Source organism: Symphodus melops (assembly GCF_947650265.1).
Source record: "Symphodus melops genome assembly, chromosome: 16".
Classification (NCBI taxonomy): Eukaryota; Metazoa; Chordata; class Actinopteri; order Labriformes; family Labridae; genus Symphodus; species Symphodus melops.
Window position 1 is genome coordinate 23,997,147 of NC_136706.1, and position 17,300 is coordinate 24,014,446.

The 17,300-nt window shown below is 49.2% G+C and overlaps 1 protein-coding gene across 2 annotated transcripts in view; it reads left to right on the plus strand.

Annotated features, from left to right (window-relative positions):
• Positions 1 to 2,854: 2,854 nt before the first annotated feature.
• The window catches only part of LOC306837186 (ras-specific guanine nucleotide-releasing factor RalGPS1-like), a 47,444-nt gene continuing 32,998 nt past the window's right edge, over positions 2,855 to 17,300 (plus strand). For both annotated transcript variants that reach the window (XM_079364748.1, XM_079364749.1), the window contains exons 1-8: positions 2,855 to 3,239; positions 9,566 to 9,697; positions 11,649 to 11,753; positions 11,932 to 11,982; positions 13,007 to 13,090; positions 13,333 to 13,422; positions 14,689 to 14,781; positions 16,997 to 17,123. In XM_079364748.1, coding sequence (XP_079220874.1) covers positions 9,641 to 9,697; positions 11,649 to 11,753; positions 11,932 to 11,982; positions 13,007 to 13,090; positions 13,333 to 13,422; positions 14,689 to 14,781; positions 16,997 to 17,123 — 607 coding nt within the window. In that variant the 5' untranslated portion in view covers positions 2,855 to 3,239; positions 9,566 to 9,640. The remainder of the gene's footprint in view (positions 3,240 to 9,565; positions 9,698 to 11,648; positions 11,754 to 11,931; positions 11,983 to 13,006; positions 13,091 to 13,332; positions 13,423 to 14,688; positions 14,782 to 16,996; positions 17,124 to 17,300) is intronic.

Genomic DNA, 17,300 nt, shown 5'->3' on the forward strand with positions numbered 1-17,300 from the left:
GGGGGCGGAGCCTCCCAGGTGACTGTTAGTGGATCACGCACACAGATGCTGTTTGCTCAGCAGCACAGTGACATTTAACCCTTCGTGAGTCTGTTTGACTTGTTTGCACAGGTTCAGCGGGCGGAGCTAAACCCGCTCCTTCCTCCACGCAGCGTCACGTAGAGCGAGATGTAAAGCAGGGTTTGTCTAACATCTCATTTAATATTAATAATAATTGATGTTTATTTATTGACTCACAGGTTCAGGTATCAGTCCGCGAAGGATCGGAGGTTTGCACGAGACGGGGCGACAATCTTCGCTCTTCTTCTTCATGAACGTTATTAAAGCAATATTTAGCACTTTCTCTGTTTCCAGCAATAAAGATGTTTGACTGTAATAATCAATCAATAATGAAGTATCATATAAACTGATCGACGCGACACACTGCCTGCATTTACTCACTTTTTAATAAATATCAAGCACCTTTAAGGAAACGTAGAAACGGTCTAATCGTAGAGCTTCTCGCCGTTGCTTTACTCCGAGACGAGGAGGGAGAACGTTTAAAAGAACAGAAGAGGCGGGGCTTCCTCTTTGATCTGATTGGCTGCTTCGAGAGAGCGCCAGACAGAAAAAAAACAGTCCGCCATGGTGTGAAGTTCTCAGGGAGCTCCTTCGTCGTCGCTAATAAATGCTAATACGTGACTGTTGATGCACGGAGCAGCCATGTTGGAATTCAGGTTTGAGTTAACCGAGTGCGTTGGCGTTCCCGATGTTGAGCCAACTAGAAATGGAGCGCACTTTAACCCTTCGTTCACGTGGCGTTGGGACACATCGGAAAGACGAGATGTGAAACGTTCAACCCTGCAGGAGCGAAACATTAAAACGCTGAGAGAGACAAAGCTAACGACTGAAGCGTAAACGCGAGCTGAGATACAACGTGAAGGAATTCAACACAGCAGCTAAATGATGCTCAACTTTAATTTGAACAAACTGCACAAAGACGTGGAACATATCAGAGTGACGTCCAATCAGAACGCACTCACACAGGGTTAGCATGATTAACATGGTTAGCATTGTTAGCTCCTGGTTGTCTTCTTGTAGCGATGTTTCATGAGGAGTCAAACCTCAGTCTGAACTTTATAACGCTGTGTGACCTTCTTCTGTTTCGATGACTGAAATAATGTAGATGTGCAATTAAAGGAGAGACCTCCTGACTTTGCTCTTTAACATTTCACAACATGCAACATGCTCTCTGCAGAGCGTTAACGACTGAAGAGGTCTGAAATAAAAAAGAAACTAAATGAAAATGTGTCAGTCTATATTTCTATTTCAAACAGCTGAAACGACCTCCACTTCCTGGGTGGACTTTATACTCTGACCTGCACTCCATGACGTCTTTCAGCATTTGTTTATAAGCTCGTTTTCTGAATATTCTGATTCAGCATCGTTTATGGATCTGCAGCATCTTTGATCTGTTTATTTATCTCGCTGCTCGTTGACAGCCGTCATTTTTCTTTCTGACTTTCCCTTCTGATTTTAGGTTTTTAAAATCTACAGCACATTTTTCTTTATGTTTGTTTTTTCGTTGCAGGTTAATTTTTCCTCTCGGGCTACCGTAGTCTTTCCCTCTATTAAACACTGAGAGCTGAAATGTTGATGAGATCAGAACTGACCATTTATATGACATCAATACAGAGAAAAAACACAGGCAGAGCTGATACTGAAACACACACACACACACACACACACACACACACACAAGGATCGACCTTCACACTGTCCTCATTCATCAGGTAAAACAGCTGCACTTCATCCAGAGGCCACTAGAGGGCGCACAGAAGGAGGCATGTACCTGCATGCAGAGACCCTGAAGCCCTCTGGATATCACTGCAGACACACCATGAGAAAGGCTGAAACAGACGTGTCCATGTTTTTATCTGATCAGATATAGATGTTATTAAAATATGTCAATGAGCCCCAGACAGTCAAATAATGGTGACACGTGTGTGAAATGAAATGTTTCATGTTTCAGGTAAGTTCCTGTTACTGCAGACTTTATAATTAAATCTTTAAATGTTTTTTAGGCTTTTTCTTCCTTTATTGGAGAAACTGGAAAGGAGCCACAGGTCAGACTCAGGCCGCCTGCTTCAAGGGCCACAACCACTCGGCCCCGGGGATATTTTAGTGTTTTAGTTATTCCTGATAAAGGACCTGTGGATGGAAGAAGACTAGGGACAGACACAATGTTAGGGGGAGGATTTATTTATGTACTTTGAGGAAAATAATCAAAATGTCGAGTCTCATGAGTCAAAATAAAGCTCAAGAATAAAGTTGAAATTTCTTGATAAAGAGTAGAAAATTTGGGAATAAAGTTTAAATTCAATCCTCTAAAGTTGAATTCTTGACATTGTCATCTTCCTCCTCAGTCTGTAGAGACTTGGGTTGGGAATCGGAGGGTCAGCAGGTCAAGTTCTGGTGTGGACCAAGTCTGAAAACTGGCCTGGTAGGTGAAGAGGGGCCAGTCCATCTCCCCTAGCGCAGGTGCCCTTGAGCAAGGCACCAAACCCCCTCTACCAGCCTCCCTCATCTCTCCATCAGTGCATGTCCATAGGATCCTCTGTGTGTGTGTGTGTGTGTGTGTGTGTGTGTGTGTGTGTGTGTGTGTGTGTAGAGCATAGAGCTGAATGTCGGTTGAACATCATTTAAACATTTACATCTCTGCAGATTCTAACGAATCATAGATGTTGTGACCCGATCTGATACTCTAAATAACGAGCTTCCAGACGGTCCCTGAAGGCACCACAGATGCACCTGCGTCTTGAGGACGCTGGCTTAGAGCCGCTCTGTGATTGGCCGGCTGCGCCAGTGGGCGGGCCGTGTTTGTGTGAGCGGAGCGGCTGATTAGACAGAACACCTGGCTGTCAGGCTCTCGGCTCCTACCTGTCACTTCCTGCTGTCTCCTTTTATTCATTTTCACTTCTTATTTCGGCACGAGCTCGTGTGTGTGTGTGTGTATGAGTCCGGCTCATGAAGCCCGCACGGTCCGCGGACCCTCACGTGCACACGTTACGACCTTGGCTTCATGTTCGGCTCAAAGCAGGACTAACCCCCTCTCCTCCTCCCCCCCCCAGGAGCTGCTGGAGATCACCGCTCGGGTTTAATTAGCCTCCGCGCGGGACTGTAATGTGAGCTCTTCATCATCGTCTTCATCAACACAGCGCGCGGAGGCCGGCGCAGAGAGGGAGCCTGTCCGGGGAAAGGTAGGAGCAGAGCGGGGAGAGGAGACTGCAGGGCCCGGTCCCAGAGAGGCAGCAGGCCCGCTGTGTGTGTGTGTGTGTGTGTGTGTGTGTGTGTGTGTGTGTGTGTGTGTGTGTGTGTGTGTGTGTGTGTGTGTGTGTGTGTGTGTGTGTGTGTGTGTGTGTGTGTGTGTGTGTGTGTGTCATGGCCGCTGTGTTTACGTGTGTTGTCTGTGAATCTGATCCATCGAAACTCGTCTGTGTGAGGAGCAGGGCCGGACTGGGATTTTACAGGGCCTGAAACACAACATGCCCCCCCCCCCCCCCCCTTCTCTCACCCCCCCCCCCCCACCCCCCTCCTGCTCTGACCTCCACTGATACCTGTCACAGGTGATCCTGCAGACAGACTGAGGAGATCCTTCCCTTCGGGGGAATTTTGGGTTCAGAGTGAAAAAGGGCTGAAATGCACAAAGCGATGGGGAGGGGTCAGAGTGAGGGGCGGGGGCCGCCACACGGGGGCCGCCACACGGGGGCCTCACACGGGGGCCTCAGCAGGGCTGTTGGGGGTTTGGTGCCTCGCCCCCGGCAGCACTCTGGATGTGACCTTGCAATTCTCCTGCAACTATAGACAGACTTCCACACGTTCGTCCATACTGGGACTTGAACCGGCAACCCTCAGCTTCCCAACCCAAGTCCGTAGAGACTGCGCTACTGCCGCCCCAAACTCTGCTGCACTAAACATGGCGTGTGCGTCATGGCGACCGGCCGCCTTGTGATTGTGATGTAGAATAATGGCGAGGTGATTTGTACCCTTAAAGCAGCTCCAGGATGATTCTTCTTCACTTTGTTGTTCGGTCTGACAGGAAGTGAAGATCTAAAGGAATGCAAACGAGGGACGCCGTCCTCTGCACTGATTGGTTACGAATGGCGCCCGTCCCCATCATCACGTGATTTGATGACGTCGTCGGGCTGCAGAGTGAGCCGTGTGTGTAGATTTCTCCTCCGAGGGGGAAAATAAAACGGGCGCTCTGTGGGACTACTTTCTGTTTCCCACGACGGGCAGGAAGCTGCCGTTACCATGGATACCCAAGCGCTGTAAACACACGTCGGCACACGCCAAAAACAACCATCTAGTTATGATGAGGATGACGATGATGAAGATGTGACACACGTGAGACGTTTGTGTACATTATGTTCTTTTTTGAGTCTTCAGCTCGTGGTGACAGACGGACGCCACGTGAAGACGGTGACTCTGAGCGATTTGCTCCGATTGGTCGGAAACAAAAGACTAGCTGCCTCCTGATTGGCTGTTGCTGCTCCTAAGACTCTTTCAGGTTTACATTAATCACAAAGGAGACTGAACCGACCTTTTCACGCGCCCTCTGTCCGGCTGTTTCGTCCTCGCCACGGTTTGATTGACAGCTTTCACGCCGCAGTCACCTGGCGCTGAATTAAACCAAACAGGTTTGGTGTGAAAACGCCTTTAATGGCTCTGCTCCAGGCATCCAATCAGATTCAAGACAGGGGCGTGACTCATCGCCTCGGTAACAGAGACACAGATGTTTGTCATGTGAACACGGAGAGCGTGAGTTTGTTCCCGCCGAGTGTTTGAAATTAAAATCCACCAGCAGGGGGCGCTCAATCAAAACGATAACAGAAGAGGAAATCATGGGAGTGATTTTCTCTGCTACCCCCCCCCCCCCACCTTCTCCGTTGCTGAAAACGACCTCTGAGTTGACCGTTGTCATGACAACCGGGTGAAAGACGATGTTTTTAACGGCGAGCTGACGGATCCCCGTATAATTCACCTATAACGTTTTTTTTTTATCACGGCAGCAGCTCGCGCTTTATTACAGTCTTTGACATAACATCGGCTGTTTCCACGGCAACGATGAAGATTCTTGTGTTTTGGTGTGTTTGAATCACAGAGGAGCTGCGTCTTGTGTTTGTGCTCAGTGAGATGTTGAATCACTTCTGATTTCATGAGCATGAAACTCTCCTGACCGATCAGCTGACCGATCAGCTGACCGATCAGCTGACCGTCCTGGCCTGTACCCGAGGCACTGCACTGGTCTCTGTGCAGCAGGAGGAGCAGGACATAAAACAGAGACAGGAAGTGAGTGAGGACGTCCTGATTCACGGGTCGGATGGATCCCTCTCACACCTCGTCTTTCTGTCCTCACATCGAACACTGGACCAGACTGAAGACGAGACGCTCACTGGACTGGTCCTCTCGTGTTGTCCTACTTTCATCGGCCTCTAGGTCACTTTTTAAAGGTCTCTGAATCAAAAGCATTTAGACCCGGTCTTGTCTCGGCCTCAGACCGGGCGGCTTCGTTCTGCTCGTCATCTCGGACTGATCAGAAGGAAAACGCCCGAGAACGTCCCTTCACTCATTGGTTGATTTGTATCCCCTGGTTACAGAGGAAACCTTCCTGCTGTTATGGTCGAAGTGAGGGACAAGATATTAGTGGTCTCTGAGCACTCTGGTCTCTGAGCTCTCTGGTCTCTGAGCTCTCTGGTCTCTGAGCTCTCTGGTCTTGGGTATGTCCTGGTCTCTGAGCTCTCTGGTCTCTGAGCTCTCTGGTCTCGGAGCACTCTGGTCTCTGAGTTCTCTGGTCTCTGAGCTCTCTGGTTTCTGAGCTCTCTGGTCTCGGAGTTCTCTGGTCTCTGAGCTCTCTGGTTTCTGAGCTCTCTGGTCTCGGAGCACTCTGGTCTTGGGTATGTCCTGGTCTTGGGTATGTCCTGGTCTTGGCTGATGTGGTCTATGTGATATGTGCTGTCAACTTTTAAATCAGATGTTTCTGTCCGTCACGTCTCCTTTTATTGACCCTCCAATCACACACAAACAACCACGGCGTTCTCCCTATTATCAGCTGTGTTACGTAAACACTGTTGCTATAGCAACTGTAGGCCGGCTTAAGTGGTTTTCAGGTTGATATCATGCAGATAGGAAAAGTCCCCATGGTCCCCATAGTCGCTCTCAGGGAACTCCCGACTTTACACTTCCTCTTCAGAAAGTCCCAGAAGTGTCTGTGTGTGAGGTCACTTCCTGTCAGATATCTACAGGTGTGTTTGATTTTGATGTCTGAGGTTTGGAGAGACTCGCCGTCATACCTGCAGAGTGCTGTAAAGAGGCGTGTGAGGTGTGCAGGTATTTATCAGGACGTGGCGTTTCTTATCTCTGTGCTCATAAAGGGAACGATAAGGAGCGTCAGCCGGCAGATTTAAAGAGACACGACATGAGAAACATCTGAACACGAGCCTGCTGACTTTGATCTAAAGAGACCAACATCAGAGAGAGGAGCCGACAGGAAGTGACCACAGGAGCTGACAGGAAGTGACCAGAGGAGCCCACAGGAAGTGACCACAGGAGCCGACAGGAAGGGACCAGAGGAGCCGACAGGAAGTGACCACAGGAGCTGACAGGAAGTGACCAGAGGAGCCCACAGGAAGTGACCAGAGGAGCCGACAGGAAGTGACCAGAGGAGCCGACAGGAAGTGACCAGAGGAGCCGACAGGAAGTGACCAGAGGAGCCGACAGGAAGTGACCACAGGAGCCGTCGGGAGCCGACAGGAAGTGACCACAGGAGCTGACGGGAAGTGACCAGAGGTGCTGACAGGAAATGACCACAGAAGCTGACATGAAGTGACCAGAGGAGCCGACAGGAAGTGACCACAGGAGCCGACAGGAAGTGACCACAGGAGCCGTCGGGAGCCGACAGGAAGTGACCACAGGAGCTGACAGGAAGTGACCAGAGGTGCTGACAGGAAGTGACCAGAGGAGCTGACAGGAATTGACCAGAGATGCTGACAGGAAGTGACCAGAGGATCTGACAGGAAGTGACCAGAGGATCTGACAGGAAGTGACCAGAGGAGCCGACAGGAAGTGACCGCATCACCGCTTCAATGGCTCTTTTTTTTTGTTTGTTTGTTTTTTGCAGCTGACATTTGTACCGTGCTGTTGCTCAGTGATGCCAAACGGACGGCGTTTGACTGAGCTGGACGTCTGTTAAAGAACAAAGAGGTCAGACAGACTTTATTTGGAGGATCACAGAGAAACGATGAAAGGAGAGAAACGTTTTCATGATGAATATTTAAACGCAGCGTTTCCCTCCCGCCTGCTCAGAGCTCGCAGTTTCCTCCTTTTGATTTGAGTCGGCAGAGATGATGAAATATTGAGTTGGAAGGCTTCTGTAGAGAGCTCAGATTTCTGTGACGGTCACAACACAGAGTAACCGTGACCCACCTGAGCGTGCTCGTGTGGTCAAGACGTCACCTGGCTGCGGCGTGGTGGGCGTGGTGGCTCTGGGACTCCAGAGTCCAGTGTCCAACCTCCCCTAGTCTCATTGGATGGACCACCAATGAAGGGAGGTTCCCACACGAGCAGCCGGGCGATGTCCTGCTGCCCGTCACGGTTGAGATGGAAGGGGTCACGTGGTAGGGTCAGACGGAGGGGCGACCCTGGAGGGGAAACACATGATGCTCGTTAGGTCCCTTGATTGACTGACGGACTAACCCCGCCTCTCACCTGGGGACCGGTGGGATCGGCTCCATCTCTCCCGACCCTGAACAGGAAGAGCGGTGAAGATGACGGGTGAACTGTGTACGAGATTGAAACCACACTGTCTTTTAACGGAGACAATATCACCTCCTATTAATACATCACCCCCCCTCCCCCCCTCCCCCCGTCACCACATTATCCAGAGAAAGTGTGAGGCTCCGTGGGGGGGGGGGGGGGGGGGGGGGGATGAATGGGAAACACCATCTGTTGTTCTTCCTCCATGTGTCAGGATCATTTCTCCTCTTTGAGCAGAATCCAGATCAGATCAGAGCGACGTGACAGAGAGACAGAGAGACACACAATATGTCTGCTTTGTTAACATTCAGGACTACTGATGGACTCTGCAGCAGCCTCTACCATCAGTGTGTGAATGGATGAGTTCATACTGATGGACTCTGCAGCAGCCTCTACCATCAGTGTGTGAATGTGTGTGAATGGATGAGTTCATACTGATGGACTCTGCAGCAGCCTCTACCATCAGTGTGTGAATGTGTGTGAATGGATGAGTTCATACTGATGGACTCTGCAGCAGCCTCTACCATCAGTGTGTGAATGTGTATGAATGGATGAGTTCATACTGATGGACTCTTTACTCTGCAGCAGCCTCTACCATCAGTGTGTGAATGTGTATGAATGGATGAGTTCATACTGATGGAGTCTGCAGCAGCCTCTACCATCAGTGTGTGAATGTGTCTGAATGGATGAGTTCATACTGCAGCAGCCTCTACCATCAGTGTATGAATGGATGAGTTCATACTGATGGACTCTTTACTCTGCTGCAGCCTCTACCATCAGTGTCTGCTGTCCCTGTCTGTATTTGTGTGTGTTGAAGAAGCGGCTTCATCTGATGGCAACAAAACACTTAGAAATGGTCGCCAGTTTTTTTCTTCTTTTTTTTTGTGGTTGCCAGTAACAACCTGGCTGCTGTAGCTGCAGCGGCCTGCAGGAGCTTCCTCATGAGCGAGCAGGACCGCAGGTTGTCCTGTTAACCCTTTCTTATCTGGGCATCATTAGAACACAGTCTCTGCACCTTCACTGGTGATATGCAGCCTCTGCTCCTCCCCCAGCCTGCAAGATGGCTCCTTAAAATTTGATTACCCTGCTGCTTCACAGATAATTTATCCCTGACCTCTTTTTGGAAAGCTCTCAGGGACCCTCCCCCTGAAAAAGGTGTTTGTTGAGAGACGGTGGTGATGGAGGAGGAGGAGGAGGAGGAGGAGGAGGATCAACATGAAAGGAGGGCTTGTTGTCTTTATGCAGCAGACACCGTTTGTGTCATGTAGCGGGAGTTTGGGATGTGTTGCACCTCCACTGTCACACATCACACAGCAGGCCGCTCTTTTCTCTCTGCACAATGCATTGTGGGAGTCTTTCTTCTCACTACACTCGGCGTGTTTCCTTGATTTTGATATTTTCCAGCGTGAGGAAACTCCGGACTGAAGCTGTGAGGAGCCAGCTGTAGAGCTGCTGAGGGAGTGTTTGTGTTTGCTGCCCTCTAGTGGTCACCTCTGTGTATGACACACGTGTGTGTGTGTGTGTGTGTGTGTGTGTGTGTGTGTGTGTGTGTGTGTGTGTGTCATCGTACTGCTGTTTGTCTGTTATAATAGCTGTAAACTCTGCAGTGGATTTGTGTCTTTGTTTATTATTATTTATTGATTATGCATCAAAATGTAACTTCTGAGAGTATAAATTACCCATAATGCCCCTGTGCATGATGTTCTTATCACAGTCACACTGAGAACACGTTGCAGAAGGTAAAGTTGAGTGTTGTGTTTCCTGTGTGCAGGCATGGACGAGAGGTTATGTGTGCCCCCCCCCTGAAGGCGTCTGTAGCCCCCCACCCTCCGCTCCCTCTGTGAGCATGTATCGCAGGAACGGACTCTCAGATGGCACCAGCATCAACTCCATCACGTCAGAGGTAACGGCCTGTCATAGCTATCACACCCCCCGCTGCAGCAGCACAGGAAGTCACATACACACCCATTCAAACAGCCTGTTTTTACAGCAGACATGAACATGTTTACAGCCTGCTTCAACAAACCAAATAGGTGTGATTAGCTCATGTCTCCATCCACACACACTGTACGGGGGGAATGTTTGGATGACTCAGCAGTTTTGATTGGATGAAGGATCAGAGTTATTCACAATAAGGCGTGTAGCTGAGCTGATTGACGGGTGGGCGCCGTGTAACGGTTTGTCAGGAGGCTTAAAACCCGCCTCAGCTCTCAGTCTGTCGTTAGCTTGACTCAAAGTTAGCCTGAGACAGCATTTCCAGCACGGAGACCGCCATCCACGGGACTCCAGCGCCCCCTGCAGGGACACACAGGGGACTCCAGCGCCCCCTGCAGGAACACACGGGGACTCCAGCGCCCCCTGCAGGGACACACGGGGGACTCCAGCGCCCCCTGCAGGGACACACGGGGGACTCCAGTGCCCCCTGCAGGGACACACGGGGGACTCCAGTGCCCCCTGCAGGGACACACAGGGGACTCCAGCGCCCCCTGCAGGAACACACGGGGGACTCCAGCGCCCCCTGCAGGGACACACGGGGGACTCCAGTGCCCCCTGCAGGGACACACAGGGGACTCCAGCGCCCCCTGCAGGGACACACGGGGGACTCCAGTGCCCCCTGCAGGGACACACAGGGGACTCCAGCGCCCCCTGCAGGAACACACGGGGACTCCAGCGCCCCCTGTAGGAACACACGTGGACAACACGTTGTACATTAATATTTCTTAAATTGTATTAATGTAGTTGAACCTGAGGTAAAGCTCTCGTTACATGAAGAAGAAGTTGTTGTGTTTTTGGATTAAATGAGACGACAGTTTCCAGAGTTTCTAAAAATGACTCGTACACGTGTCTTCATGTAAACAACTTGTTCCTTTTTCGCCCTCCGCTCTCCTGTCTTTGGTCTTTTCCGTGTGGTTGGGTTGATTGAAATTCCAGAGCTCATCCTTTTTTTTTGTCCCGAGGAGGAGAAGTTTAAACAGTTTTAAGCAGATCAGATCTTTTTTAGATAAACAGGAAACATTGGAGGGATTTTCTCTGCCAGATGCTAATCAGTCACAGACGCTGACGAGCCCCAAAGCAAACATGTGTTTTCACTCTGCTTCATTAGAATAACTCTGTGATCACATTATGTAAGTGGCTCCTTTACAGCGTCTGTTCAGCGGAGCCACGTGGACTGTGTCAATAAAGTTTCCTTTGAATTCTTCCTGTTTATCCTGAAACTCTGACAAACGTGTTGATCGATTGTTTCTTCTCCAAACAGCTGACTCGTCATTATTTCCTTCGCCGTTCGTCCCGGTTTACTTTTTTTCTTCGCTGTGTTGTCGTTGAGACGGCCGCCGAGGCAGAAAGAAACGACGGGTTTATCGTTGCCGTGGAAACGCCTGATGTCACGTCAAAAGACCGGTGCATAATGAAGCGTGAGCTTTTTCCTCAGGTCGGTTTCACCTGGTCGTCATGACTACGGTCAACTCTGAGGTCGTTTTTCACAGGGGAGGGGCGTGGGCGAGGATCACTCCCATGATTCCCCACAGGCCTCGACGTTATTGTTTTGATTAAGAGCCCCCTGCTGGTGGAGTTTAATATCATTTTTCCTGTGTGTGTGTGTGTGTGTGTGTGTGTGTGTGTGTGTGTGTGTGTGTGTGTGTGTGTGTGTGTGTGTGTGTGTGTGTGTGTGTGTGTGTGTGTGTGTGTGTGTGTGTGTGTGTGTGTGTGTGTGTGTGTGTGTGTGTGTGTGTGTGTGTGTGTGTGTGTGTGTGTGTGTGTGTGTGTGTGTGTGTGTGTGTGTGTGTGTGTGTGTGTGTGTGTGTGTGTGTGTGTGTGTGTGCGCGCGCGTGTGCGCGTGCGTGTGTGTCCTGTAGGCGAGCAGCAGCTCGGACTCTCTGGATGGACAGTGTGTCGACTACGCTAAGAGCTACGACGCCGTCATCTTCGACGTTTTGAAGGTGACGCCCGAGGAGTTCGCTGTGAGTAACGACCACGCGTGGAAAAGTACGGTGGCCTACAGGGGCCGAGCTGCAGCGCGTCTCATGTTGATGCAGTTGTTTTGCACGTTTCAGTCGATTACTTGGTTTTGGACTTTCACATTTGCTTTCCCGCCTGTTTTTAAAGGTCATGTGAAGGTCATGTTGTTTGTTGTTTCAGAGTCAGATCACGCTGATGGATGCTCCGGTGTTTCGAGCCATACAGCCCGAGGTGAGACACACACACTCGCTCTGTGAGCTTTGATAGACGTTGGCGTTCTCATCCGGTGTCGACCCGTTTCTCTCCTGTCGCTCGCTCAGACGTGGACGAGCGAGGAGGGGGCTCTACGCTCGCTTCTCTTTCTCCACGGAGCTCGTTAGCTTGTTAGCTAGTTGTACAAAGTGGAGATAACGGTGCATTAATAATATTGACATTGACCTTTGACCTCTGTCAACACCAGAGAAAACTTTATTCAGCTTGCCGCGAGGCGTTTGAGTGTTGACATCTGAGCTCGTCAATTTGTCCGCCTTCAAAATAAAAGCACCACACTGCAGTTTGTCTGCCTTCAAAATAAAAGCCCCACACTTCAGTGTGTCCGCCTTCAAAATAAAAGCCCCACACTTCAGTGTGTCTGCCTTCAAAATAAAAGCACCACACTGCAGTTTGTCTGCCTTCAAAATAAAAGCACCACACTGCAGTTTGTCTGCCTTCAAAATAAAAGCACCACACTGCAGTTTGTCCGCCTTCAAAATAAAAGCACCACACTGCAGTTTGTCTGCCTTCAAAATAAAAGCCTCACACTTCAGTTTTGTTCATCTACATTTTGAGAGGAACGTCATGTTTTGCAAGATGTTTCCAAAGCTGCCCTGACGTGCGTGCGCGTGTGCGTGTGTGTCCGTCTGTGTGTCCGTTCGTCCCCTGCAGGCTCTCCTTTCATCACACTGATCACAGACTTTAGATAAGTCTTGATCAAGCGTCACAGGAAGCTCGTCTACGGCTCCTTTGAATGATTTCCAAATGTTGACGGTTCCAGTTTGAGCTGCACAGACTTGAACCTCTTCTTTAATGAATTTAAACTATTGGATTTGTTTATCTCTCACGCTAACCTGCTCTGATTGCAGACAATCATCAGGTCTCCCCCAGTGTGACCTTTCAGGTTATTAAAGCTGATGTAATGAAAGGATGGGGGCGGGTGCTGTTGTGTCTGATCACAGATTTAATGAATCTGCTGTTTGCTGTGTTTAATGACCAACAGGAGCTCGCCAGCTGTGGATGGAACGGGAAAGAGAAACACAGTTTGGCTCCAAACGTGGTGGCGTTCACTCGCAGGTTCAACCAGGTACTCTGCTTCACCTCCACTTTCACAGCAAATACTTCATTACTTCATTCAGTACTCTAAGGGCCCGCTCCCAGTAAGCCCAGTTACCCCGTACTGTGCTTCAGTATGAGGCGTTCTCTGGTTAACATGGAAATGTACAAAGACTACAGGTTTAATGTAAACTGAGCCAAGACTTGTGTGTGTGTGTGTGTGTGTGTATGTGTGTGTGTGTGTGTGTGTGTGTGTATATGTGTGTGTTTCAGGTGAGCTTCTGGCTGGTGAGAGAAATCTTAACGGCACAGACATTGAAAATCAGAGCGGAGATCCTGGGTCACTTTGTCAAGATCGCAAAGGTGAGTTCATGCTCGAGGAAAAACACTGAATCTGTGATTAATGTCATTTATTTATTAAATGGACCAATCAGAGAGCTGCTCTCTTCCTCTGTGATCAATCAGCCAATCAGAGAGCTGCTCTCTTCCTCTGTGATCAATCAGCCAATCAGAGAGCTGCTCGCTTCCTGTGTGATCATGAAGGAAACCTGCTGTGTTGAAGCTTCTCACTAAACACTGAAGCTACAGTGTCCACCACATGCAGAGCTGGCCTGGCTAAACACTGAAGCTACAGTGTCCACCACATGCAGAGCTGGCTAAACACTGAAGCTACAGTGTGCACCACATGCAGAGCTGGCTAAACACTGAAGCTACAGTGTCCACCACATGCAGAGCTGGCTAAACACTGAAGCTACAGTGTCCACCACATGCAGAGCTGGCTAAACACTGAAGCTACAGTGTCTCTACATGCAGAGCTGGCTAAACACTGAAGCTACAGTGTCCACCACATGCAGAGCTGGCTAAACACTGAAGCTACAGTGTCCACCACATGCAGAGCTGTGTGAGAGGAGGGCGGAGCCAGCTCTCTGTGATGATTAGAGTTTAGACTGCAGTACTCATTTTAAACACTAGGGGGCGGAGCTACATGCTGCTCCTTTAATCATGAACTTTTAATTTGAAAGTGTTTTTTGTGGCAGTATCAGACATCTGTCTCTGTTATGACTCCATGTTATTTAGTAATAAGGTGCTAATTTGATCCTGAAACGTTCAGATGATAAAATCCGTCTGTTAATCAGAAACACTGGAGGGAAATGATTTCTTTCTAAACGCTTTGCTTTGAATGTGTCTCTGCAGGCAGCTCGTTAAACTAACTCGGCTCAGCAGCCAATAAACTGGGAGCTGCTGTGTTACACTGTATTTCTCCTCCTCTGATTCTTCAGAGAAGTGGGCGGAGCTTAATCTCTGCTATAATCCTTCTGATTTGAGTAAGGAGTGAGTACCCTCAGACGTCCCTGCTTTCCTGATTAGAGACCGTATATACAGATGGACGTCACGTCTCAGCCTCCAACACGATGAAGCTAAAACATCCTCTCCACCTCGGGTCAGAGTTTGCATTGACGTCACGCCGCTTTAATAATCTCAGCTTTAACTCTGTGAGAAGGTGTCAGAGGTCCGACAGGAGGGCCAATCAGAACAGCCGTCCTCATCGAGGCGTTTTAGAGCAGCGAGTAACGACACAGCTGGGCGCCATGTTAGCTGCTTCCTGTCTGACTTTGTGTTTGTTTGCAGAAACTGTTGGAGCTGAACAACCTGCACTCTCTGGTGTCCGTGGTGTCCGCTCTGCAGAGCGCGCCCATCTTCAGACTCAGCAAAACCTGGGCGGTGAGTCCAACCTTTAACCCTGATGAAAGACGGGGTCATGTGACCTCACGTCACCCGTCTGTGTTTGTTCACTGACAGGCTCAGAGAGAGAGAGAGAGAGAGAGAGAATTGACATGCAGAAAGGAGGCCACGGGACTCGAACCCGGGCCGCCCGTGTGAGGACTGAAGCCTCCGCTCATGGTGACCCCACATTTGACTTTTCAAGTTTAAAATCAGCGTCTAAGAAACAGACGACAGACGCTGCTTCCATGTCGCTGATTGGCCGTGTCGTCACATGACTCTGCGCGAGGTGACGGAGGTTGTGCAGAAATGTGCTGTTCAGATCAGGCTCTCTGTTTGACAGTTTCCAGACAGAAAAACATCTCGTCTCTGATCTTACATAACGTTGGAACGCTGGTGGAAAAAAACCGAATCCAGACCTCGGCGGACGCGTCTTTGTGACCATCACTCAGAGAAGAAGAGACGATGGTCATTTCCTCCTCTGCGAGAACCTCAAAGTACCATCTGTGTGTGTGTGTGCCGATCTGCTTTCTCTATTTCTACGTGATGAATCCCGGTCGCTCCGTTCTGGAGCCGTCGGGGGGGGGGGGGGGGGGGGCCGGGGGCCGGGACACGTGGAGAAACACTCGGCGTGTTCATCAGTCTGGTGATGTTGACAGAAGGAGGCTGGTTTTTAACCACTTCCTGTTTGGAGACGACGGATGTTTCCTGAAATCACCGGGCTGCACTCGGCGGGTTTTTAACACCTCCTGACTGAAAGCTCCTTCATGAGGACGATCAGCTGTGTTTGTGCAGCGGGTGCCAGTGAAGGCTCACACTGCGACGTCTCCACACTTCTTTCTTTCATTACATTAAAATGTAAATCTGGAACGACAGACTTGGAAGCGGACTCTGTAAGTTGTCATTGTTTGAGCTCGGCTGTCTGAACACTTTGGATCCTTAGACGGCTCTATGTTAACCCATGCTGCCTGTCTCGGCCAGCTCGGCCTTGGAAAAGAGGTTTTTAATCTCAGTGGGACCGAGCTGGTTAAATAAAGAAAATAAAGAAAATTAACCAGGAAGATTAAAAAAAACTTAAATTAAAACGAGTTTTTCTTTCGAATAGTTTGAACCCGACTCCAGAGGACAAAGAGAAGCAGCTGAAATCTGTCTTCGGTTTTGGATCCCTTCCTTTAGTATGAGTTGATTATTGATTAAGGTCAGGGACAGTCCTCCTGAACAGTCCATGTTTTGATGAGGGTCTGTTGGGACCCTGCAGGCAGAGAGTCATCGGAGGTCCCTCCAGATGTTTCTATTTATTATAATTTCCCAGAGAGATGATTCCTCTCTGTCCTGCAGTGATACGTTTTGGTTTTCACAGGAATCATGCTGCAGCACTCAGCAGGCTGCTGTCAGGTTAGACAGCTTAAATACATTTTTACAATGGTTGTTTTATTATTATTTTTTTCTTCCCTCTTATTATTTATTTTTTATTATTATTTCTCTCTTGTTTTTTTTAAATTTATTTTTTATTATTTTTTTTTATGTTGTATGATTTTTTTTTTTTTATTTGTCCTTCTCCAAGTTCTTCACTCTGATTATACACAAAAAATACACACACACACACACACACACACACCTTTTGTCTTGTTTGTCTTAAATGTTAACACATATTTTTCATCATCTCATCACTAATAAAAAAAACTTCATAAAAACTTTGGGCAGGTTTCCTCCTGACGATGCAGTTTGCACATTTTGAGTCTGAGGCGCTGGGGGCCCCTGACTGGCCTGGGGCCCCCAGCAGCTGGCGTGGTGGTTAACACCCGGCTGAAGTTATTTTGATCCGTCAGATTTGGTCTAAACCGTGAAAGAGTCTGATGTTTGTGTTTGGAAGCAGGCTGGGCTCTCTCCGCTCTGATCCCAGGCCCTGGCGTCCATGTTGGCGATAAATTGAACCTAAGTTTTCCAAAGTGTCTGAATCACTCCGAGTGATGAAGTGCACGGCTTCGTCCCTCGCAGGGAGTCAGCCGAGCCCGGGGAGCTGGACGCCGGCGAGAGGGGAAAAAAATCGCTCCCACAGAAGTTTACTGTTGAGTGTGTTCCACCGTAAATGATCCTCCAGCTGCAGCGCGATCACGCTGAGATTACCGTCCTTGACTTCATCGTGTTGTTATCTAAGTGTTTCCATCGGGGGACGAACTAAACCCCCTGACTTTCTTCTTCTCTGTTTCTGCAGCTGATCAGTCGCAAAGATAAAGCCACGTTTGAGAAGTTAAACTATCTGACGTCCAAAGAAGAAAACTACACCTGCATGAGAGAGTACATCCGCTCGCTGAAGATGGTGCCCTGCATCCCCTACCTGGGTGAGTCCTCCATCTGTGATGATGCAAGACAGCAGCTCCCAGACCGAGCCGTCTGATTGGACGGGAGGCATGTCCCTCCTCAGTGTTTACAGCTGACTGTTTGTTTTTGCTCCTCATGTTGAACCTTTACACTCTCTGACCTCTGACCTTTTTAAGTTGAAACCTCGTTTGGCCAAT